At 36.0% G+C, this 11127-nt stretch overlaps 3 protein-coding genes across 3 annotated transcripts; 1 reads left to right on the forward strand and 2 right to left on the reverse strand.

Annotated features, from left to right (window-relative positions):
- Positions 724 to 2075, forward strand: LOC109228333 (UPF0415 protein C7orf25 homolog). Its single transcript, XM_019393484.1, has 2 exons — positions 724 to 919; positions 1577 to 2075. Exons 1-2 carry the CDS (start codon positions 765 to 767, stop codon positions 1782 to 1784), a joined length of 363 nt encoding a protein of 120 aa, XP_019249029.1. The 5' UTR covers positions 724 to 764; the 3' UTR covers positions 1785 to 2075.
- LOC109228334 (protein YLS9-like) lies at positions 2410 to 3477 on the reverse strand. The gene has a single exon (XM_019393485.1). The coding sequence runs from the start codon at positions 3397 to 3399 to the stop codon at positions 2623 to 2625; it is 777 nt and encodes a 258-aa protein (XP_019249030.1). The 5' UTR covers positions 3400 to 3477; the 3' UTR covers positions 2410 to 2622.
- On the reverse strand, positions 4087 to 8720 carry LOC109227314. The gene is made up of 7 exons (XM_019392428.1): positions 8606 to 8720; positions 6590 to 6712; positions 5611 to 5949; positions 5472 to 5518; positions 5179 to 5241; positions 4665 to 4797; positions 4087 to 4463 (listed from the first exon to the last, which is right to left on the reverse strand). Exons 2-7 carry the CDS (start codon positions 6693 to 6695, stop codon positions 4432 to 4434), a joined length of 720 nt encoding a protein of 239 aa, XP_019247973.1. The 5' UTR covers positions 6696 to 6712; positions 8606 to 8720; the 3' UTR covers positions 4087 to 4431.

Here is an 11127-nt window from a genome sequence, read left to right on the forward strand (position 1 = left end):
ACAGAAAAATGGTAGTATATGCTCCATAAACGGGGCGATGAACAAGATAAATGTAAGATCCTGAACCTCTCTAAGGAGAGGCAGATCAAACTATTATGATGAATAAAATCCCGTCCATACCATTCTCCAATGGATGATTCATACATCTCAAATTTTTCTTCTGATTCAGTGATTAATTATGATTGGCTATGATTTACCTGTTCATTTCTTTCGATTGATTTGCTTAAAAAGTATCTGATAACTTTTGAGTCAAACACACATATTTATACTACCTGGAATATATAAGTTTAACAAATTGCTAGTTTTAGCATTCCTTATCTTGGGGAAGTTAATAGTATGATTCAATCGTTAGGCACTAAACTCCGCACTGAGTTGGAAATGACCAACTGCTTATATCTGAGGTCCTCTTTGTTTTCTGTGAAGAGGAGCCTTGGTGTAACTTTAAAGTTGCTGCCATGTGACCAAGAGGTCACGGGTTCGAGCTGTGGAAACAACCTCTTGCAGAAATGTAGGGTAAGGCTGCGTACAATAGACCCTTGTGGTCCGGTACTTCCTCCGAACCCCGCGCATAGCGGGAGCTTAGTGCACCGGGCTGCCTTTTTTTCTTTCCTCTTTGTTTTCTGTCCTAAAGAAATCTCCTTATTATATGAACCATGAACACTCATAAACTATTAGCTTAACCACTGTACTTTTGCATTTGGCAACCATTGTAACAACATTTTTTGGTTTATGTTGTACTCGGTTTCCACCAGGTGAATACTGAAATGGAAAAGCCAATCCACAAGGAGCTGATGCCTGTAATATTGCAAAAAAGAGGCATAGTTTGTGAAAGTGTTTGTTCAGAATTTCAGGAGCTTATTTCAATGTGTGGTGGGCCTAATGAGAAGACTAGAGCCAAGCAGTTTCTGAAACATCTTAGGTGAATTTTTGATAAGTTTCAGTATGTCTCTTACAAGCTACAACAAATTTTCTTTGCCTACAACTTTATTGCAAAAATCCTAACAATCAACAGTACACGCTCTGTGGATCCCCACCCCTTTTACCTCCAGAATTAGAAAAAGGAAGAAAGATATGAATTACTTGACATCCTCTAATCTGACATTTTTGTTTTCCTTTCTATATGAGTTCAAATTTTAGGTAAATTTTGCTAGCTACTCCTGCATGATAAACATCATTGGTATCCAGTACGTTATAGAATTTCCTGGCATAGTCCTCTGATCAGTCTGTTACAATTGCGAACCTGAATCTCATGATGGTACATTAAGTTAGTAACACTTGTTCCTCAATTAAGGAAAGGGGTAATATTTATTGCAAATACACAATTTAGTAGAAAATCTATGTGGATAGGTAGATTAAATTTTATGTTTATCCAGACAGCAAGGATATTAATTTGAGGGCATAAATTATGTCACATATTTGTGCGGGGCATAGATTTATGTGGCGATTTAATGAGCTTGTCAAGACTTGCACTCGATTTTTTTTCTTCCTCTCCACTCTTCTTTTTTCTGAAATTTCATTTTGCATTTTTATTTGTAACTTGAATTCCATATGCTAATCATTTGATTAACTCAAACAGGGTTGTTCCAGATTGCCCGTCAGAACGGCTGATGAGCCTTCCAACAACTAGAAAACTGGCGTTAAAAAACAAGGTTGTTTTTGGGACCGGTGATTACTGGCATGCTCCTACTATTACTGCAAACATGGCATTTGTTAGAGCTGTTTCACAGACAGGAATGTCCCTGTTTACTATAGAGCATAGACCGCGAGCCTTGGTTGGTGATTAGTCACGTTAACACCAACATTTTTATTCCAAGCCTGAGGCTCCATATTGGCTCACTGAAACTTAGCCTATAATTTTGTCATCTGATAATTTTCTGTTGAAAGAGAGGTTGAGATACCCAAGCTTGGCGCTTCGCTTGGACAAAAAAATTGTGAAACTTGCTTAGTACTACACTTGTATATATCAGACTAGTTGATGTTTTATGGGCTTTTATGCAATTCATGCCTTGTATATTGCAGCTGCTATTGTTAGCTATGATGCTTCTTAAGATAATATGACCCCTCAATTATCTTAATCATTTGCCTTCTACATTTAGTTCTTTGCTTCGAAAGTGTCAAGTAGGAGCAGAGGCGGACCCAGGATTTGAAGGTTGCGTGCACTTTTGGATTCAACCAAAATTTGCTTTGTATATGGGGTGCCCACTATTAATATATCAGTATTTCATAAAGACATATACTTGTAACTATGGAACTTTTGCCGAACTTTACAGGTGACGGTGGCCCCTCTCTGTATAGCATAGGTCTGTCTCTGAGTAGGAGCACAACATCAATCCTTAATCTACTTAGGAAGAACAAAACCTAAGCACTAATGAGAGGTTTTTTTGACATAAATTGCGACAAACCAAGAAGTAAGCAACATCCAGTGTTTGGTTATAGATATGAATAATAGAGAAACAAACATAGATGATAGTGTGCGGATGAATGTGATAGAATTCTCCAAATGTCCATGGACAAAATCTTCTCACAGACATGTGTAGAGATCCCAAAAAATAATAAAATACAAAGTAACATAACTAAAAATCTAAGTAAATAACAAATATGTAAAACACAATGCAGAAGCATTTAGAGCTTCAACCCAAACTTACAAGTACTGGCCTTAATTCTGACCAAACTATTAGCAGAGAGGCTATCAACAATCAGCAAGCAATCTCCCAATATCTTCACCTTTCTCAACTTGAGCTTCCCAAGTTTAACACTAACTGGAACTTTAATCTTAAGATCTAATGGTATTCTTCCAGTTTGTGCTGCCTCTTGAATAGCAGACATCAATGTATTACCATATTGTGATTGCCCAGTTAAGGCCACGTCGAGTACTGTTTTGTTCTGGTGACCTTGATAGAACTTTGGTATAGACCCTTGACATAGCTGTGTATTCTTGTACCACACGCTCAAACGACTTCCTTTCTCATAGTAGATTCCTATCTTCTTGTTGGGATTGACAGCAGTGATTCTTACATTAAATCTAGCATATAGGCTCATGTCAAAATTGAGCCTTAAGTCTGATATTCTGAGGTTATCCACAGAGTACTGAGGTATCTTTGGTTTGAAAACAAGGTAAAGAATGCCACCAATTGCTGCAATTATGATAAGTAAGAGTATGATTAGGCTAATTGTCCAGCAAATGCATTTGCAAAAGCAACTTCTCTTCTTATTATGTGGTCTTGGATACATTACAGGAACGGTACGTCTAAATGGCTGGTTTATTATTGGCTGCTGAAGCTGCGATGGATCGCCTTTTTCTGATTTAAACGAGACTCGTGGCACTAATGGACGTGTTGGTGGTGGTGCTGGTGGTGCTTCCATGTCCACAACTGGATGTATCCTCTGATTTTCTGACATTGTTGTTACTAACTCAGTACGCTATTGTTTCTGATCAACAACTTATTACAAACTTCTCTGCCTATACAAGTAAAAACCTCTTTCACGTACTGTGATATATATAAGTTAGATTGACAATTGTTTCTCCTTTTTTTTTAATTGTTATTTTAAAGTTTAGTTAATTAATTCTCGGCCTCTTTCACCTAATAGCAAGAAAATGTAAAGGTAGGTAAGCTATATAACGAGTTTTGACGACAGTGCATTAATGACTCATCTGAATTTTAAGTGGAGAATCAACCCTAAGGAATATAACTTCTCAGTTTTAGTTTACCTACAAGTAAGCTAGACAGCCACGTTCAGATGAGACTATATCAAAGTCGAAACGTATTAATATTCTTAGATACTTAAACATTCATCTATTTACAGAAAAAAGGTTCAGGCGAAATGATTAACTTTGATATTCTTATTTTATAAGTAGTTAATTTCTAGTTGAAATTATTTGCACGATGATGGTTAATATCTACTGGGGAAGTTGACACTGCTTTTGTTGACCTAACTTTTTTTATAAGGGATCTTTGGTTGTCTTTTTTCCTGCTGTCTAAGAAGTTCCTTATCAAGTTCCAACTAGTTGAACATCCTATATCATTTCCAGATTCATCCTAAGGCAGACAGGTTTGCAAGAAAGGTTTATATAAGAAAAAAGGACAGTTAAACAATGCAGATAAACTAGAGCTAACACTAAAAACACAAAGTATTTAAGAACTTGACCATCTAAAATCTAAAGATCTTGTCTGCTCTTACAAAATTATATACAAGGACCACTTTTCCAGCTGCATAGCTTCACGAAAGTAGTCAGACGAACCCTGCCAACCTCTAGTCGAGCAAAGGAAAGGTGAAAAGAGAATACAGAAAAAGGGACAGAACAAGTTATAAGGAGGCTGGCAAAGGACTTTATGAACTTTTTCAATAACATTAAGAGCACGAATCAGTCTTGATGATGAGTTCAAACATTACGATCAGATAAACTGTATCTTCTACTGCTATACTAGAAGATTACGTTGAGTCATTTCCTCCATCTTCCGACTCTGCAGCACAAAGTAACACTTTATTAGGAAAGTGGAAACAAGGAAAAACCACGAGCACATACAATGAAATGGTCCAGATTTGTCACAGCAGGAAATTGATACTCAGAATAATTAAAAGGAAAAGCAGATTTGGTAAGTGAAACAGAGTACTTCTTCATGAACTTCCTAATGACCAAAGTCATCTCTCATATAGGCCCATACCATGTATTGCTTCCATGTTGTCTTCTTTGTAAACACCAAGAGGAGAGCCGTGGACAGATAGAAGCATTTCCCCAGGCTTAGGCAGCCTTAAAGTTTTGGGAGTCATCCCAACAGACAATCTGCTACTATATGCCTGTAGTAAAAAAAATGTTACAGCATCAATATGGCCTCTAGCACGAAACACTCAAGAAGACATCAACAGGAAACTGCGTGCAACTTTGGAATGAAATTAGTTTCATTAAAGTCACTTCATTAAACCATCACACACTTACATAAGTAATGCCACTAGTTCATAACATTGTTCCTAAAGCATAATAAACTAAATAACGATGGTATATCTCAAGAGAGGACCTAGAGGTTCAGTCATCCAGATAGAGAAATAAAAAAGGAAGGAAATACAATGCTTCATCTATCCCATTATTTAGATGTTTTTTTAATCGGTGAGTAAAGAAAAAGATAATGCAAACAAAAGTGTAACAACAAAGTGCACAGAAATTATATTATAGCTACATACACCGGGTGTCTGAATAGTATCCGCCAGATCGAGCATTTGGGTATCAGATAGCTCTTCCAAGACCTTCACAGGAAGAAAAAAAAGATAGCAAATAAGGAACAAAGAAGAATAAGCAAGTGTTGAAATCATCTTGAGGGCACATCAACTTCCAAATCTTAAATGCAAGAGTTTAGCCAGCAGCCAAAAAAGGAACACCAGTGCAACCTAAGTTACTCGAAATGTGGTATTGCGAAATGAATTGCACAATGACATAAACCGCGGGAAATAGTAGAATGAACTGCAATAGAACATACAAATCCCTTGATCTGCAGGTTTTCGGCACCACAAAAGGCTGTTTTAACTGCCAAAATGTAGTTGAATTAAGTCAGAAGAAATAAACTAGAGTGTCTAGATATATCATATAAGGATGGCCAAAAAGAGATTTAAAGATACCAGATTTATTTGAGAATTCAAATCCACCAAATAATGGCATGGCACTGGAGCAATCAGGATACACTTTGGACAGTTTATGAAGAAGAGAAGTAGGTAGATTCCTTCCATCAAACTGGTCCATGCTTAAATTACCATCATCGTCTTTCCATTGCACTTCATACTGGTCATGTTTCTCCTTCCTTACAATAGCCAGGTTTGGAAACTTTTCCTCAAAAAATTGCATTACTGGAACTTGAAGTTGTTCATTACTAAAATTTGATCGTAGCAATCGCATCATAGTTCGTAACTGTTCAATCTCCATATCACGAATAGCCCTGATAGCAGCACTTTGACGTTCAGCTGAAAAATAGATAGTGATTCAGTAACAATAAGGTGAATGACATATTTGCTGAGATACAATCATGATGGTAATGTGAAAATTAAAATTCATCAGGGACAAAACAGAACCATGTTTTAAGCACTTTGCAGTTACATTCTTTCAAACATCATCTGATATCCACTTTCCTTTCACTTCAAAAATTCCAACTCAAACACAGACTAGAAATATTTTCCTTCTACATTTAGCTTTTCTTATGAAATTCATCTTCAGTTTTCATAACCTTCTCTTACGTTCAAAAAGCATCACATAAATGGAAGGTATTAGACCAAGCAAATTGATATATTTTACCTCTTTCTTCAGCTTGCAGGAAAAGAAATAACAGAACCAATTAGTCACACAGAGCACTTATTTGATGAAATCAACCAAAATAATACGAAAAATGGATAAAAGATGTGTATTTTGTAATATAGCTTCACGCATACGACTTGCAACCAAGCAAAATAATATTTCCTGCTTCAGGATTTCTGCAGCCCAATTAATAATTGCAGCTGTTGTCCTTGCCTTGTTTCCTCTCACAAAATTTCCTTTTTCAAAAATAACCAACATACTTTTTCTTCCAAATGTTAAAACAGACAAACATTTGCACAATAAAAATGATACCTTCCTGCTTGAATATATCATCTTCCTTTTCCACTTGATGTTCCTCTTGATTAGCATCCTTTTCAACCTCCCTTTTTGCACGAGGTTTTCCTTTCCGCCTTGGCATGGCGATATACAAATTCTCTGAAAACATAATAATTTACTTGATAACAGTGTTATCAAAGGCGAAAAGCGCAAAAAAGCTCTAAGATCCGCTGAGGCTTTAAGCGCAAATCGCAAATAAAGCGTGGGCTTTAATGAAAAAAGGCGCAACTGGAGAAAAAGTAAAAATATGTATATGTAGTCAAAGACTAATAATTAAAAGCATGAATAATAAATATATGGACAAAGAAAATGAAATTTTTTTACGAGAAAGTGAAATATCAATTGTTTAATGTCGGCTTTTCAGGATTACACTCATTGGCAAGGAAAAGTATGCCTTAGAGCCTTGATGCGACACTAAAGCGCACACAAAGCGAGGCGAAGCGCTCAACATGTTTTGAGCCTCGCTTCAGGGCTTAAGCGCGCTTTAAGCGCGCCTTTGACAACACGGCTTGATAATCATGCATACACTTGTATGAGTAGTTTTCGTAATTAGCAAAAACATGTTTAAACTAAGGCAGTCTGGCAAAGAGAATGATCAAATTAACCCTATGCTTGAGTTATTAGCCAATAAGTTTATCATTTCTTTGTCCTTGCTAGTAGATTAAATATAATGTACTTCCTACCAGTTTTCCTGGCACAATGTCACTCCTAAGGATCAATTTGTTCTTACTGACTAAGAAGAAGATGATACATGTACCCTATTTGTCGCAATAAAATAAATAGAAAACATAAAATATATCTCATCAATAATTCATTCAAAGCTTTGCCTTTTTTATTGGTATGAGGAAACATCTCACCTTTGTACTTGGTTCACTCCATTCTCTGAAATTCATACTCTTCGTGAAGTAACATTAATTTATTTAGAGATATATACTATCAAGTGGTGGAAATGAAAGTAGCGGAAATGAGGATGTTGAGATGGATGTGCAAGCATACTGGGTGGGATAAGATTAGGAAGGAAGATACTCGGGTAAAGGTGCACGCGGCCTCCATGAGGACAAGATGCGGAAAGCGAGGTTTAGATGGTTCGGACATCTGAAGAGGAGAAACTCAGATACCCCAGTAAGGAGGTGTGAGCGGTTGGCTTTGGTGGGCATGAGAAGAGGTAGAGGGAGGCCAAGGAAGTATTGGGGAGAGGTGATCCGACAGGACATGGTGCAGCTGCATCTTACCGAGGACATGACAATTGATAGGAGGGCGTGGAGGTCGAGAATTAGGGTCGAAGGTTAGTAAGTAGCGAGCGTATTTATGATCAATACCGGGGTTATAGGGTTAGTCTGATAGTTTTTTTCTCCTGTTCTTAGATTGCTAATTTTACACGTTGTTTTCCTATTACCTTCCGCGTCGGTTTCTTAGTATCGTGTTGCAGTCCATGATTGCTGCTACTGCTTCTTTCCATCTATTTTCTGGCTATTAGTTTGTTGTTATTATCTTTGTGGCCCTTGTTGTTGATATTGCTTGTTTCCACTGTTTCTTTCCATCTTTCCTGAGCCGAGGGTCTATCCAAGCTCGGTAGGTGTAAGGTTTGCGTACACACTACCTTCCTCAAACCCCACTTGTGGGACTTCACTAGGTTTGTTGTTGTTGTATACTGTCAAGTGGGTGGTCTAATACTACCCTTAACGGCCCATGTGAAAAGAATGATTTAGATATTTGACATTTTAAACTAATATTTTCCAAAAGCTCACACTTTACATGCCTTAGAAACTGACAACAGTTGCTGAGGTTAGAAGGATTTGGTAAAATGAGCCGAAGATAATTGACCTACAACTCCCCAGTAACGATAGATTTTCATCTTTTATGGTTTTTTACTCAAAATCTTTTCCTAAAAAAGAAAATTTTCAGAACAACCCCACAAAATAGAGTAAAAAATAAAGCAAGCAAGAGAAGATGTTAACAAGTAAAGATTACCAAAGAGGAAGGAGAACTTACATCTCAAATTTTCTCAAAGCCGAGGGAGAGAGGGAAAGTGGTGGTCAACTGTCAAAAAACTTGGCGGAAGAAGATTCATTTCAAAATTGGGTTCGCCGGCCAATGTTAGTTTTTCAAATTAGATTGGGAAATCTTGAAATTTTACATTTTGGTCCCTACACTATGTGCATCTCCAGATTTGGTCCAATAGTACAAACAAACCTGATCCAGTAATACTCCAGCTTTTTCGATTTTGCTAATTTAGCCGGTTTACTCTGGGAAAGAAAAAAAGACCAAAAAGAGTTTGCATTTCCCTCTCAAATTGTGAATAAGACCATGAGCCCGTTTGGATTGGCTTAAAAAAGTTAAAATATCATGGTATAGTCAGTTTTCACACTGGTCAATGAAAAATAGCCAGCGTTTATCAAGTCAATGAAAAATAGCTACTATTTTGCTGCAATAGGGACCGGTCCAGTATAATATACGGGAGTTCTGGTGCATTTGTATACGAACTCCAGCATATTATGCTGGACCGGTATACTTTGCTAACTCCTGTAAAATTTGGGGGAGACTGGAGCACCAGTGCTCCAAACTCCAGTATATTAGACCGGACAATTATACTTGCTGGAACTCCCGTAAAATTTACGGGAGTTCCAGCATAATTATGCTTGAACTCCCGTAAAATTTGCGGGTAGTCCTAGCTATAGTATCTTGGACTCCGTAATTAANAAATTTACGGGAGTTCAAGCATACTTATGCTGGAACTCCCGTAAAATTTGCGGGCGTATTTTTCCGGATTTTGAACAGTGTTTTCGCTCAGATTTAAAGTGGCTAAATTTCGATGACTTTTGAAACTTGGCTATTTTTCAACGACCGGTGGTAAATCTGGCTATTTTTGAATTTCTCCCCTTAAAAAAAGTAGCTTTTAAGCACAAGGTGCTTAAAAGTACTTTTAAGTGCTGGAGCTGGTTTTATAAATAAGCAGTTACGTGTTTGGATAAAAGTGTTGTAGCTGAAAAAAAGCTGTTGAAATATTTGATAAACAAGTGCTGGTAAGCACTTTTTCTATTAAAATGACTGAAATATCCTTAAAGTTGTTAACATTATAAAGAAGCTTATTACTATAACATTTTATTTTAAACTAATATAAATACGAAATAATTAATATTTGAACTGACCACCTAAAATAATATTATAAATATAATTCTTGAATTCTTATTTTTCACTTCTTTCAACCACGTAAATTTTTATTTATTTCTTAAAATTCCAAGCTTACTGGGGAAACATATGAAATGAATATCACATTCGCTTACATAACAAGGAAATTAAATGATTTAACATACTAGATTAAGCTAAAACTTCAATTGAACCTCCTCAATTTCAATTTATGAGAGGAGTTAGGCTTATTTATATAACTAAAATAAGACTCAATCTGAATCGTATGATTATTGATATATAAAAAAGTTAGTATGAAATGGAAAGAAAATAGTTGGGAAATACTTTAGATAATCCCAACTAGATGAGTGGCTGTGGACAAAAGATTAAGTAAAAACTCAAAAAGTGAATCAAATCAAGCGTTGCCAACTAGAGAAGAACGAGAAAGAAAAAGAGCAAAATGAAATACAAGATGGAGGAAGACGCAGGAATAGAGAACGGGAAAGAATAGAGTTAAATTGGGATTTTGTTGTGAAGGACATTTTTTGGAATAATATATATTATTAGGGATAAGAGGGTAAAATACTTGGTCAAAGATAGTTGGCTTTTAAGCTAAAACAAAAAAAGTTGGGGTTGCCCAACTTGTTGCTTTTAGCTTATTTGGGCTTAAAAGCACTTACTTAAAAGTTATTTTTGAAGTTACCAAACAATCAAACAAACTAAAAAGTATTTTTAAGCTGGTTTGACCAGCTTTTAAGCTAATCCAAAATACTTTAATAAATCTTTAATAAAGATTAATAAACATTAATAGACAAGCTAAAAATACATTAATATTTTTCCCTCTCTTTTAAGCCGATAAAAGACAATAAAGATTTATTTTTGACCATATTTATAAAAATAATAATCACATATAGACGCTCCCATAGATAATAGGTTAATCGGTTTGTTCTTCTTGCTAAACATATACCAACACATGAAAAATTGTATCTTAAATTATGAAAGCTACCTAGGAATTTGATTTGGGTGTAATAACACAGCTTGGCATGTTTGTTTGGCCAATTAATTATTTGATCAGCATGGAATTGAGTGTAATTGGAAGCAGAGACAGAGCTAGGATTTGAATATTATGGGTTCAGTATTTTAATTATTTTGAGTTACTGGGTTCTAAATTAATAATTTGTACATGATTTTCAATAATTTTTTAAGAAAAATACAAGGTTTGAACAAAAGTTACTGGGTTCAACCGAACCCGTATCCGAGGGCTAGCTCCGCCCCTGATTGGAGGGGTGTAATTACACTCTCAATTCTCAAGGGGATGTGAGAATTGGTGGTAATTACACCGTATAATTACAAGGTTGCTTTTTAGTTTCTTCCCTTTTTGTTTTTAT

This window comes from Nicotiana attenuata, chromosome 6 (genome assembly GCF_001879085.1).
Source record: "Nicotiana attenuata strain UT chromosome 6, NIATTr2, whole genome shotgun sequence".
In the NCBI taxonomy this organism is placed as follows: domain Eukaryota; kingdom Viridiplantae; phylum Streptophyta; class Magnoliopsida; order Solanales; family Solanaceae; genus Nicotiana; species Nicotiana attenuata.